Source organism: Mirounga angustirostris, unplaced genomic scaffold (genome assembly GCF_029215605.1).
Source record: "Mirounga angustirostris isolate CCGP_5_RB_7025 unplaced genomic scaffold, mMirAng1.0.hap1 SCAF_4, whole genome shotgun sequence".
Classification (NCBI taxonomy): Eukaryota; Metazoa; Chordata; class Mammalia; order Carnivora; family Phocidae; genus Mirounga; species Mirounga angustirostris.
The window spans coordinates 59,220,715-59,235,051 of record NW_026991712.1 but is presented as its reverse complement, the minus strand read 5'-3'; the positions used below and the strand labels follow the sequence as shown (position 1 = coordinate 59,235,051).

Sequence of the window (14,337 nt, the reverse complement as noted above, 5' to 3'; positions counted from 1 at the left end):
TGTGTTCCCTCTCCCTGAAACTAACTTCCTGAGTAAATAAAGTGCCTTAGAAGTGACACTGTGTGATTTCCAAGGCTAGGGCATAAAAGGCGATACAATTGGCTCTCTCTTGGGATACTCACCTATGAAATCCAGCCACCATTTTGTGAGGAAGCCGGGTGACAGGAAGAAGCCACCCCATACAAAGGATCCAGCTGACATCCACAGCTAAGGTCTCAGTCCACAGCCAGCATCAACCACCAGACATGGGAATGAATGAGCCTGCAGGTGATTCCAGCCCCAAGCTTGTGATTCTTCCATCCAAGGCCCCAGACATCATGAAGCAGAGCCAAGCTGTCCTTGCTGTGCACTGTCCGAATTCCTGACCCACAGAGCACAATAAATGGTTGTTTGCCACGACTAAGTTTTGGAGAAATTTGTGATGCAGTCATAGTAACTGGAAACAGTACGCCTTTGTGACTTCCAGCTTTCGGCAGATGCTCAACAGTGGCTTCCTATGTGAATGTTCCTTCATTTCTGGCACCTGGGGATTTCCTTCTCTTGGTCCCTAGCTCAGCCACATTTCCATAAATTATCTTATTATATTTTATCCGGCATATGAAATATACCAAAGTAGAATGGAGTCCCATCCATGTCAGCTTCTTCTGCCACACCATCCAGAAGTTCCCATAACTTTTCAAATGAGGACATAAAAAACTGATGCTTTTAATTCCTTTTACATATAAAGATACTTAAAAATAAAAAAGAGAATGAACCCTATAGAAAAATGTATTTATTAAAGGACAGATAATTCATTCCAGAAAAAAAATACAAATGACCAATAAAAGTTCATCCTCACTAGTTCTCAAATAAAAGCAAAATAATATAATGAGCTATGATTTTGCCAATCAAAATGGCAAGGATTTTTCTTTAATACTAGACAATGTAAGATGAGGTTCAAGGAAAATAGGCACTCTCATAATAAGGTTTCAGTGTATATATCAGTATCATATGTCCAGAAAGCAATTTGGCAATATATATGTCCTAATAATTTTATATACTTTTGACCCAGCAGGTCCACTTCCAGGAATTTATCCCAATGGAATAATCATTGATACATACAATTATTTATCTTCAGGGATGTCAAATCCTGTATTTTTTTATAATAGAAAAGAAAAAAGGCTGAAAATAACCCAAACATCAAAGAGCAGTTGGTAAGATTATCTTTATTTTTAGCTTTGTTTAAAGCAAAATAGTTATCAAGTGAACAGAAAGACAGGTTGTGGATTCATTGAGAAAGCTAGTTATTTATTTATCCATAATGCAGATCATTGTGCTAGGAGCTGAAATACAAAAATGATGAAGATGCAAAAGCGTACAGTATGTTGGGGGGGAACAAAGTAAACAAATAATTAGAGTTCATTATGATAAATATTAGTGATAAAGGTATGTTTTAATTCTGTGTATAACAGAGGGTTTGCTAACCTAGCCAGATGGGGGAAGTAGGAGTTTTGCTTTTGTTTTTCAGCGACGGATGTTCAAGCCAAGTCCCATGGGTTTTCACAAGTAGAAATTGACTGTGACGGTCAGTAGGCTAAATGTTTACTAAAATTCTTGCTCCTCCAGAGAATACAGTGTTCCTAAGAAATGCCTACCTCCCCGTGATTGGAACGTGAGTGAGTGTAATGTGTAACGCCTTTAAGAAGCAAGTCTGCTTTTTCCGATCTTCTCCTTGCTACAGTAAGATAATAGGGAAGTGTTAATGAATGGTAGAGCCTGGTCCTACAACCAATTGGGAGAAAGCTCCCTGCTGACCAGGACTATCTGCTTTGGAATTGTTATGTGAGCAAGAAAGAAACTGTTACATGTTAAGTCACTAAGATGTTGAGGTCCATTTGTCATTACAGCTAGGAACAGACTAATAGATGCAATTTTTTATTCCCAAGGGTGATTATTAACTCACTTACTCAAATACATTCACTAAGCATGTACTATGTGCAAATCTTCATATCTGAAGAACTAAACAGAGATTTAGATGAAGATGTCAAGAACTAAACAGAGATTCTGCCTTTACAGAATTTCCAATGCAAAAGGAAAAAGAGCAGCCACTCACACAACTGTAATATAAGGCAAAGTGCGACCTTACAGCCCAAGGAGGGAGCGATGTCTCACATCAGGGGAGTTAAAAGAAGGCAGATGTTATTTTCACAGGGAAGTTCAAAAAAGCCTTGGAAGAAGCCAGAAAATAACGAATAGAATTTAGACAGGCAGAAATGCGGGTATAGGCATTCCAGGAAAAGATACAGATGTGAAAGTTGCCACGGAGAATGGAGCGGGCTTCAGATAAGGGCGCTGTGAGAGATAACGAAATGACAGTTTGGGGCGAGATCACAGACAAATCTGAATGCTAGCCAAAGTGGTTTGCACTTACTTCTTCGAGCAACGGGAAGACACTGACACGGGTTTGGAACCGAGGTGTGGCACATTCACAGGTATGCTTTAGGAAGATTAATCTGGCAGAGATTGGAACCAAGTTAAGAAGCCACTACAATACTAATAGTCCAGAGTGCTTAAATTAGAGTAGCAGCAGTCAGAATCCAACAGTTGATTGAATTTAGGAGGTTCAGCAAAGAAAAAAGAGTCAAAGATGCCTGAGACTGCGAACTAGGGTGACTAAGAGAATGATGAATTACATTCAAAGGGAAATTGCTAGTCTGGGGGTGGAGAGAAACAAAAAGCTCGGTTTTAGATAAAATGAATGGAGGACATCCAGGTGGAGCTATAGAACCTGGATCTAAGCTGTAGGAATTGAGGACCGTAGCTTCGTTTGGGAGAAGAAATTTTAAGAGTCATCTATTCACTAGTGAGAATTAAGGCCAGAGACTGGATTAAAGTTGCCAAAGAAGACTTGAGAGGGAGAAGAAAGCCAGATTTCCTTAAAATGTCCACAAAGCAGGAAGATAAAGAAGAGGCTGAGAGGTGACTGGAGAGGCAGAGAATACAGAGGAACCAGAATTACGGGAAGCACTGGACCGTGTCCAATTCTATAGAAGTTGGTAGTGGAAGAAACTACTAATAACACAGCAACACCAAAAGCACAATCTCATTTAATCCTCAAAGAACCCAATGAAATACAATTCCCAGTCAATTACTGACCAGGAATTCCCACCCAACAAAGAACACATTTTATTCATCGGAGTAAAATGAGCCTGGATTCTAATCTTGATTCTGCCCTTCAATAGCTGCATAACCATAGGGTCATGAAGAAAATAACAGTGCCTCCGATTCTCACAGGGTTAGTGAGGATTCAATTTCAAAATGCATGTAAAATATTCAGCATGGTGCTGGACATGTAATAAATACTCAGTGAGTGGAAGCTGTTTTAAATAATAATAAAGACAGATTTTTCTCAACACAGCCTGTTGATGGAAATGTAAATCAGTAAAGACTTTTCAGAACACAAGATTCTATCAAATATTTTTCACATACATACACCTGACCCCGCAATTCTGCTTCAAGGAATTCATTTTATAGAACTGTTCCCATGTATAAGAATGTTCATTGTTGCATTGTTTGCAATAAGGAAAAACTGGAACCAATCTTAATGAGGAATGGTTACATAAATTACAATACATCCATACCATATGGTCATACATCTGCATGATACATCTACCATATCAATGCAGACCTAAGTAAACTGATATGAAGTTATTTGTCACATCCTTTTAAGTGAAAAAGACAATTTCTCAAAAGAATCCACATGATTCCAATGATGATTAAAAAAATGAAAAAAGAGTAAAAGGATAAACACTAAATAAACTCTAAGAAGATTTAGAAAGAAAGGAGAAAAAGGTAAAGAGAGGGCTTTCACTTCTAACTCTATATTCTTCTGTTTGAATGAGAACTACTAATGTGTTATAATGTAATTTTAAAAATGTAAAAAAAGAAATGTCAAAAGTATTTTTGAAGAAACATCTCTGTAACAGAGGATTTAAACTCACCATTAGCAATGTAGATAAAAAGCCAATGAAGATGGAAGAGCAGGGATTCTTGTGCTTCAGAGAGTACAATACCCTGAAAATGGTTGCAAAGTTGCATTTCTCTAGACAGAGGCTCCAGTTTTCATGTCTATGGCACCCCAAAAGCTGTAGGGGTAGAATGACCCATACAATAGAACAGACTACCTGTATTACACAAATCTTTTCTAGTATTTGTAACCCCTCATGAAAAAAGTAATAAACACACAAACTATAGGTAAATCAGAAATGGCACAAAGCTAAATTGGCTGTGAAAACGGAGCCAGAGCTAATTAACACGGTCAGTGTCCCAAGTCCTGCTCCACATGGCTGGGTGCAAGTACAGTGGCAGTCAAAGGTAGAGGGGAAACACCTAGCCCACACCCCGCTTCAGTTTAAACCCTGGGCAGGTTGGAGGGAGACCCTGTAAGGGCGTGTCCACTTGACGCAGGGACGCGCGTGCTAGCCTGACCCAGCTTGAGGAGTGCGGAAACATACAGATCCGGCAGGCAGGTCCTCGAGTCCGGGACTCGTTCCCATCTCTCTGCTTCACCCGACCCCGCCCGGCAGCTCCCCTCAGGGTCAAGAGAATCCTTGGAGTGACCCATGTGCCTCACTGGGCTAGTTCCCCCTGCCTGGAAGGGGGCCTGACCAGCTGATCTCTCGGCCCCACCTCCCCTTCAGCCCTGCCCCTGCAAGGTCCCCTGGCCTCCGCCCCACCCTACCCCCCCACCCCGCTCCCGCTAGGCCGGGGGTCCTCCGGAGACCACCCGCACTCACTGTCCCCGCAGCTCCACCTCGGAGGAGAGGGGCTTCTTCGAGTGCCTGGACCGTGGCGGTGGTGCCCAGGTCTGAGGCTCCGGCAGCGGGGTCAACGGGGGCAGCGGACAGCGCGGGAGCCAGGGGCGGCCCGCAGCCGAGCCGAGCCCCCGGCCCAGCCTGGCCGGGGCGCGGGGCTGGCCGCGGCGGCAGGGCAGGGCAGGGAGGGCGGCCTGGCGCTCGTACGGGCGCCGCTCTCGGGGCGAACATGCTCGGCTGCCAGCAGCCCGGCGACGCTCGAGAGCGCGGCACGCCCGCCGCTCAGCCCCGCCCGGCCCGGCGACCGGCTCCGGTGGCTGCAGCCCTGCCCGCCCGACGCGCGCGCGTTGCCAGGCGCCGGGAGCTTCCGGAGCTTCCGGACCGCCTTCCGCGCGCGGTCACCTGCCGCAGTCTTCCCACGGCAGGGACCGACGGTTAGGGTGCCGCGCCAGGAAGGCGCCTGGGCGGCTAGAAGGCCGCTTAGGACTCACTCGACAACTAGTATAGGTGCCACCGCCTTTGGGGTCACTGCTACGGGGGGGGCGGGGGGGGTGCTGAAATGAGGTTGGGTGTCCGGGAGTCAGACGTGGCACAAGTTCAGTGGGGCACGAAAGTTGCGCCATGCGCCTGTAGGGTGGGTAGTGGGCAGTTAGACAGGGTTGACGTTCAATTCCCTGGATTGCATTTTTAAGATTCAAACTAACCAGGTTCTCCAGAGTACTGATGAGTCTGGAACTTTCAAACAGCCCAGCAATACCTGCCTATCCCAATCTTAGGTTAAGTGACATAGTCATCCCCGAGTTCCCTCACCATGCCCGCCCGAATTCCACGTTCTGTCTCCTTTGTCTAGGTTCTTTGGTGAAAGGTTAGGTGCGTGTCCCCTCCCCAGTAAATAAGCCTAGCACCCTGACTTGTGCGGTAGGACCTTAGCATCTATACTTTTGCCAAATTATGTTCTAAACCCTCTGCTTCCATTTCATGACCCCAAATAGGGCTGCAAGTTTAGCCCTAGGAACGATGGTTTCAGGTCCGACAAAACTGAAGCTGCTCTCAAACACACTTTCTGTTTTCATCAAGCTCCACACTCACATTTCCTAGCTTCTCTGGTTAAGAAAACTCAAATTAGATCTGGAACCTAATACTTGCCCCACCACTTGTGTGATCCTGGGGGACGGAAAGTTAACCCCTCATCTAAAAAATGGAGATAGTGGTATACTTACCTAATAGAATAGGCTGCACATTAAAAATGACATGGAGAATTTAAAGAAAGGCCTGGGACCCATCCCCCCAGTCAATCGGTTCTGGGATTGCTCTCAAAGTGGAGAACCAACCAAGGACTATGTAGATTAAGTGTACACTAGCAGTCAATGCGTGATCAAATGTTTATTATTAAATGGTCTGCTTTTGAGTCTATCATATCCTGAGCTATCACAGCTGCCACTGACACTGCCTCCCAACTCTTGACTCTAGCTGTTCTATCACCAGTTGTCCAAATTCTACCTCCTTTGTGAAATTTCCCAATCTGCACAGCATGAACCATCTCCTATATTCCCCTAACATGCTGTTCTATTTTCACATAATAGATTCCTACACAATAAAACTCATCTTTGAGTCTTTTACAGTAATATGTGTGTATACACACATACATACATACAGTCTCCATGAACCCACCACAGTGCTGCCAACTCCTCTCACCATTCACCAAGGACAATGTGCCAACAACTGGAAAATCAAAAATTTAAATTCCTATTGCTCTTAAGAGGCTTGATTCACTCAATCAAAAACATAAGGACTGCAATGCACCACGCATTATTCTAGGGCTAGAACAGAGAAGACAAACACTCAAACCTTATAGCAGTTTCAGTACATATTCTCAAAACCTTGAGGAGTGGCTGTGAAAAGCAACAAGAACAAATGGAAAAAGTATTTCCAGAAGTAAGAGATGCTGTGAAAAATACAGGGTTATATTAAGAGATGTGTCAGAAAAGACATTTTTCCAGAATTAAGAAGTGAAATACACAGACCCGAGGGCCTTGTGTTTCAGACACAAGATTACAAGGGCCAAGACCCTACATTAGAAGCTTGTCATTTTTGAGAAACAAGAACAAATATAGCTGGGAACTATAAATTAAAGATCAAAGAATGGCCCTCCCTAACATTTCCCTGCCATTATTCCTGGAATATGCTGCCTACAGTAGGGACTACTAGGTAGGAACTTTGCTGATGTACTTAAATTAAGGAATTTGAGATGGAGAGATTATCCTGGATTATCTGGGTGGCTCAATTTGATCACAAGGGTCCTTAAGACTTCAAAGATGGAAGAAGGGGCTATAAGCCAAGAAATACAAGTGGTTTGCAGAAACTGGAAAAAAAAAAAAAAAAAGGATTCTCCTGTAGAGCCTTCAGAGAGCAGGAAGGCAGGCCTGATGACACCCTGACTTAGCTCAGGGAAACCAATTTAGGACTCCTTACCTCTGAAATTGTTAAAGACAATAAATCTGTGTTTTAAGTCACTCAAGTTTGTAATTTGTTAAAACAGCAATAGGAAACAAAAATCTATTGCCTACTCCATATAAAATACTAGGTTGAAAGGATTAAAAGGTTGGCCTTAAAAAGTTTTACCCAAGCAAAGGGAGACAACCATATGAAAGCAATGTTTTGCCTGGTTCGATACCGATCTATAAAGGAAAGCAGTGGGGGCAGAATGTTGTCAGTCTTCCCCTACAGGTGGTTTCCAGACACCCCAAAAAGCTGACACATCCTAGACATCCCTGTAGCACTTATCTCACACTATTTGTGTTATGTCTAGCTTACCAATTAGACCGACACATGAAAGCATAGGCTCTTTTCCTTTGTACGACCCTGCTAGGTGCTCAAGTTACAATATGTAGTAAATAGTATTTACTTGTACTTTGAGCCAGAACTGCTCTAAACACCTAACATCTTCATCAAAATCCTAGATTAGGCATGACAATCTCCCCCATTTTACTGATAAAGATTCACTGGCCCAAGCTATTAAGTGAAGGCTGGATACGAACCCATTTTGGCTCCAGAGTCAGCACTCAATCCAGCCTATGGTAAAGGAACTTCCAAAGATAAGCAATATGAGGTAACACCTGCTAAAGATCAGTGAATGCAGTAACTAAGCTTCATGACTTGAAAACCGGGGTAGTGGCTGCCTGGGTGGCTCAGTTGGTTAAGCGACTGCCTTCGGCTCAGGTCATGATCCTGGAGTCCCGGGATCGAGTCCCACATCAGGGTCCCTGCTCAGCGGGGAGTCTGCTTCTCCCTCTGACCCTCCCCCCTCTCATGCTATCTCTATGTCATTCTCTCTCAAATAAATAAATAAAATCTTAAAAAAAAAAAAAGAAAAAGAAAACCAGGGTAGCTAGTGTAAGATCTTATAATGCTGGAACACTGAAGGGCACAAATGTAAATTTACATGAGGTGAATTTTTGTAGAACCAGTTGGGTGGGGCCCAGACTTTCAAAGGTTGGTTAGCCTTCTAGGGGACAGTACCTTATAGGTGACACCATCTTTTAGGAGGTGGGTTTTCTAAACAAGGTGTTAACCTGCACTTCAGTAGGTTCTAACAGTTCACAAAACCTTTTCACACCCTTTTAGTCCTCACAATCCTGTGAAGGCAGACCAATTACCCTACTTTATTCCCTAGAATCTAACAGCAGAAATTATCACTCTGACATGCCTTCCTCTATTCCCACTCTTTGAAACTGCCTAGGTTCCTTTACTCTGAAGCAAGCGCTTTAGACTTTTCTATGGCAATATTAAATGTCTGCAACTCCTCCCTACCCCCAAACTCTCACCCATTTGTTTCCCCATCCTCTGGGCCCCTGGCCCCACTCGGAAAGTAATTTATATGGAGAACTGAATTTCCCAGACTGAAAACAAACACGTCCACAGAGGACATGTATTGTCAATACACTGTTTATCCTACGTATTCCCAAAGATGTTCCTATCCCTCACCAGCTTCAAAAGCTTTGCTTCTTTGGGTAATGTGTCCATTCGTGGGCTATAAACAAATGTACCACTAATTACTGAGAGTGGGCGTTTACTAAAAACAAGTTTCTTGCAAAACACTGGCACACTCAGTGTGTAACATGTAACACTGACTTTATATAAAGAACCTTCTGTATTTCCAGAATTCATTGACCATAAACTCACTAAACCAGAGAGATAGTTTCTAAGACTAGAGAATTTTAAAAAATTATTAAACATATCTGTCTAGCAGCTTTCAAATATTAACTGTAATGATTCTGGTCCAAGTGTCAAAAGAATTAACAGGGCACCTGTTTCATACCGCATCACACCGCTGGCACAATCAATGAGGACTACAAAAACTTTTTATATATACTTCGTATTATGTTCTACCCTGAAAACTATCAGTTCACTAATCTAAGTGAGATACATACAACACATAGGAATGTTATTTATAAAATTACAAAACGTTTCATGTTTTGCTCACTACTGCTATAGGTGCTACAAAACAACTTGCATCTATGGGCACCAGTTTCATTTCCTCCTTTATAACATACACAATGTATAATGGAATAATTAAAATCTCACCTAAATAAGCACAGAAGATGCAAAACAAAAAACCAAAAATGGAAATGCAAGGAAAACATGTTCACACAGTACTTTATAGAAAAGCCAAAGCCTCACAGGATAGAATTTCAGCAACAGTATTTCTATTTGTAAATCATGCACAAAGGCCTATGAAATAGGTTTTCTTAGAACAGACCCATCTTGGCTAACTCAGTGGCACAATTCAAAAGTGAAAAATTAAAGACATATTCTTTGTACAGAAGAGTCTTTAATAAACCCAAGGAATGTTTTCCACCAAGATACAAACTAGACCCTAGTTTTGCACGCAAAGGCTGATGACTTTTATCACACACCAAGATTTGCTTTAATAGTTAAGGGACAGCAGAGTCAGGCTAGCAAAAAGTCACCAAGACAACAACACATTTCCATTTGAGAGTAGCCATTTATTAACTGACCAGATTACAAAAATAATCATGGTAGATACCTGAAAAGGGAAAAAAAAAAAACCACCTTAATAGATTACAATTAACATAAATCAAGAAATTTTAAGAAAGTGCTTCAGTTTCCATTCTTAAGGAAAAAAATCACAGGGCGCCCAGGTGACTCAGTTGGTTAAGCGACCGCTTTCAGCTCAGGTCATGATCCCAGAGTCCTGGGATCGAGTCCCACATCGGGCTCCCGGCTCAGCAGGGAGCCTGCTTCTCCCTCTGACCCTCTCCCCCTCATGCTGTTTCTCTCTCTCAAATAAATAAATAAATAAATAAAATCTTAAAACAAAAAAGAAAAAGAAAAAAACCCACAGGTTTTCTTTCCTCCATAAACGCCCTCAAAAGGAGTAATCAAACCAGCTGTAATCAGATGACTGGCTCCCCCGCCAAAAAATATTAGAACCCAACCCCTTATCAATATTTAAAGATTACCACCACTTTTACTCTTATTATGAAGTAAAATTCTATCAAGCCTTAGCCGCTCACCTTAGTTCATCCTTCTAATAAGCCTATTGATCTGGTCTTCCCTGTTACCAGCATCTCCACCTTCTACAAAATGGGTGGTCTTTTTCTTCATTCCCCCTCGTGGAGAAGATAATTTGAAGGGCCATAAAAAGTTGTTTGCTTCTTTGAAACGTTTTCCAACAGTATAGATCTCGTGAATCAGATCCTCCATGCAGATGATGCCATATTTACCTGAACATTTTAAGATCATTAAAATCGTTAACTGTTTTTACAGATTTTAGGATATTCAGCAAGGACAATTACAGGCCATGAGACTTTAAATCAAGAGTAAAGCAACAAAGAGGGAAATTCATGGCTGTCTTTACAAAGATGAGGCTTGAGCCATGAAATCATAACTTACATTTTCCATGGGAAAATTCGTAATAGAATGAATATAAGGCCACAAGATGCCAGAAAATGTCAACTTTGTCTAATATCAAATTTCTCCTAAAATAGGCAGAACCTACCAAGAGATCGGGCAATCAATGTGTTATCTGTCAGGGCAATTCGCTTCTTGTTGATTTTGCCATAACCACGCTTGTAGATCAATTCATTCACCGACTTCAGGTTTGGGTACCTGAAATAGGAAAAACCAGACATGAATGACCAAAGAATAGGGTTATCACCATCAGAACACCTAAAATCCATCTTGCTAACAGCCAGTTCAAAAGGAACTCTTAGGAAAGGACAGACTTACCCCCATGCTATATAAGGTTCCACAATCCTTAGCATGTTAACTGAAGCCTTGTTGAGCTTAACAAAGGTGCCATTGAAGATCTGGCGAAGGCGAAGAAGCTGCAACACCTTTCGAACCTTTGGGCTCACACCATTGATACTGCAGTGGGAAAAAAAGACAAAATTTACTTAGCTATCAGAATTTTTATTAAGAATAGGAAACTAACAATTATGAATTTTGGACAACACAAGTCCCACCTAAAACCACCCAAGTCTCACCTAAATAAATAGAAATCATCTCCTGTTACAATGACCACTGGCATTTTTCCTTTAGTTAGCTACTCTGACATTTAAAACTTACAACCCCCCCTTTTTTGATCTCCTGAGCATTTATTTTATAAAGTTTGATTTTCAAAGCAAATGACATGTCTTATCTAATGCTGTCTAGAAATATTTAACTATGTTCTGCAGTTTTCAGCAATGTCCTTTCAGTGTGAAATTTAATTATGAAGTGATACTTTAACTCATTCATTTTTTTTTTAATTTTTTTTTTTTTATTTATTTGAGAGAGAGAGAGAGAGAGAGAAACAGCATGAGAGGGGATAGGGTCAGAGGGAGAAGCAGGCTCCCCGCTGAGCCGGGAGCCCGATGTGGGACTCGATCCCAGGACTCTGGGATCATGACCTGAGCCGAAGGCAGTCGCTTAACCAACTGAGCCACCCAGGCGCCCTAACTCATTCATTTTCAATAGGCTGGTTCTGAAATATTTGCACTTCCAAAACTTTTAAGGTTTAAGATTAGATTTAATTTATTTAAGATTAAAAACTACAAAGACTTGATTTTATCCTAGAAAACTCATTGCTTCTGAGTTGGTGCATCACAATATGGCACATTTTCTATAAGGAGTTCTTTCCTAGGGACCAATTTCAATGTACTGTGGTCTGTGTGAATACCTTGTCTAACAGATATTCCGAGTAACAATTCAACGTTGGAACCTATTTCTATTAGCTTAAAGATACAATTTCTGTGGGTTTCTGGCTTGGTTCAGCTGCTCTTGCTTTGACCATAGCTACACCCATGTTCTGTACACTGACAACTTGCTGTCTTATCCCCTGATCCTTTTACCACTTCCTCGTTTTGTATTCATCTTTGTAAGAGCACTTATGAGCCTACATGTCATCTTCTTTTGAAGTTAATCTCCAGGACACTGAATTAAAATTCAAATGCTCAATTAGAGAATGGATAGGAGCTTTAGGCACAGACCTTGCAACTAAACCATTAAGACACCACCGTCCATGTTCAAGCTATACCCAAAATATCTTTATTCCAGCGCTTCAAAACCAAAGCCTTTAGAAGTAATGTGAAGTCTTGCTGAGACCATGTAGCTTTCCCTTCAAAACCAGAGTGCAGTTAAAACTGAACTTACCCTCTGATCCTAATGACAAATGCCAATTTGGGTTCCGCAGGTACATAGAAGTTGCCAGCTTTTCTTGCCATCCTTGCCATTCGAATCTCAGTTCTGTACATCTGCCTATATTCCTTGTGGTAATGCTTAGCTTTTTCATAGATAAGCTTCCTTCTTGCCTTTCGAAGCTGAAAACCAATACCAGTTATTCATCTGATTTTTAGCTCCCAAACCCAATCAGCAATTCCAGTTTTTTAGCTTATTTATTGCAACACCAATTCTATTAAAAAATGTTCCCTTGAAACTTTTTCCTGGCCACAGCATGCATTAATATTTCAAAGTGCAGATACTACCTTCATTTAATATCACTTTTAAGAGCTAATAACCAAGCTCACTGGTACAGTGGGTGAAGTTAACAAGTCTTGCTGAGAAAGAACACCTGTTTTCAATCCAACCACAAGGCCTTTACATGGAAAGTACCTCAAAAGTTTACTTACCATCTTCTGAGCAAACTTTTTCCTCAGACGCTTGATCTTCAACTCTGCGAAATTCCTTCGCTTCTTCTTAAGGGTTTCTGGCACAGCAGGAACCTTCTTTTTCTTCTCTCTGGCATCAATGAACAGAACTTTATTAATAGTTCAAAAAGCACACAACACCACATTACTCCTAATCTGTACTGAGCACGCTTTGTCATTTAGCACTACTACTGTCACTGGCTCTAAAAGTTTGTATCTTTAGCTGCTCTAGCAGATTTTAGGGAGTTTCTATGCCAGGAATCCTCGCCTTTTAATACTGACCCCTTCACTTAAATAGCAGTCGGAGACCACAATAAGTTCACATCTAATGCACGATCAGCCCCGGCCTCCGATAATTAAAACACCTACAGCAAAGTTAACAAAACGTACAGACTCAGAAACGGCTGCAAGACACTATGTCTAGACTCTTAACGAGGCTGAGTGTAAGGGGGCTTAGAATTCTCAGGAAAAGAAATTTTAAAACACCTCCCAACTACCACCCTGATTCAGGTCTGAAGTTCCACATGCTAAAAGCAAAGGCCTGACGACAGGGACGACTGGACCAAATACCAACTAAGGTTGAACCCAACTGAGACGTTCTGCGCCTCTCTTGAAAGACAGGAATACCCACCGGTCCCGCACACATTCGGCTCTCACACCTCGTTCCGGGTTCATCTCCAAAACCTCCCCCCCCCCAAGGCCGCCTGCATCCCACCTTAGCCTGGCGCCCCCACTAGTGTCACAGAGCGTCACAAACACACAAACAAATGGGTAAAGATACAGGCTACCGCCGGATCGAGGGAAAGTGAGACAAAAGATCTCTGGTTTCGCGGATGGAGAAAGATTCTCAAGCGGACGAAGAGCAACTTACTCAGCACCCTCCATGGTTCCAGCCGGAAAAAGAGGAAGTCAGCGCATGCGCGCGGTCCACTTAAAGACGACAAGAGCGAAGCCCCATAATTCATAGGTGTCCCAGGATAAGCCAGAAAAGAACTCGGAACTGAGAACTCGTCTTGCAGACGCAAAATTAAGTACTGCCGGATTCTGCCCCTTACGATCAAGTTTCGGGTAAAATTTGTATGAGAAAATGCATGCATTGAATAGACTCTTTAATCAATAGCACAAGAGCAAAGAGTGCTGACACCTTGACTACTCGGGGTCCTAGTCCCTAGGCTGCGTTGACTGGGTACTCCTCGAATTCCACCCAGTAATGTACGCAAATGACACGCCGCACCAGCGCGAACTACAAATCCCGGCATGCAGCACTTTCATTGCCAGCCAGGAGGGAGGGCAACGCTTGACTGGGACTGTGGGCACCCAGCGGTGGTGATTTCAGCCAGGAAAAATGAGAGCCTTTCGGCCCACGTTCCAGAGAGCTAGCTGCGATTCTAAGT

The 14,337-nt window shown here is 42.4% G+C and overlaps 2 protein-coding genes across 11 annotated transcripts in view; both read right to left on the bottom strand.

Annotated features, from left to right (window-relative positions):
* Positions 1-9,636, bottom strand: part of CUNH8orf89 (chromosome unknown C8orf89 homolog) — a 29,602-nt gene extending 19,966 nt beyond the window's left edge. For 9 of the 10 annotated variants that reach the window (XR_010410642.1, XM_064588201.1, XM_064588203.1 and 6 more), the window contains exon 1: positions 123-853. Coding sequence is in view for 8 of the 10 variants with exons in the window: in XM_064588201.1 (XP_064444271.1) it covers positions 123-181 (59 nt within the window). In the remaining 2 variants the exon portion in view is untranslated. Of the gene's footprint in view, positions 1-122; positions 854-3,980 lie in introns of those variants that run through there. The other variant, XM_064588207.1, reaches the window with a different exon arrangement.
* Positions 9,637-9,784: 148 nt separating this feature from the next.
* RPL7 (ribosomal protein L7) lies at positions 9,785-13,965 on the bottom strand. The gene is made up of 7 exons (XM_045896393.3): positions 13,815-13,965; positions 12,926-13,034; positions 12,450-12,616; positions 11,046-11,183; positions 10,816-10,925; positions 10,331-10,540; positions 9,785-9,840 (listed from the first exon to the last, which is right to left on the bottom strand). Exons 1-6 carry the CDS (start codon positions 13,826-13,828, stop codon positions 10,332-10,334), a joined length of 747 nt encoding a protein of 248 aa, XP_045752349.1. The 5' UTR covers positions 13,829-13,965; the 3' UTR covers positions 9,785-9,840; position 10,331.
* Positions 13,966-14,337: the final 372 nt, after the last annotated feature.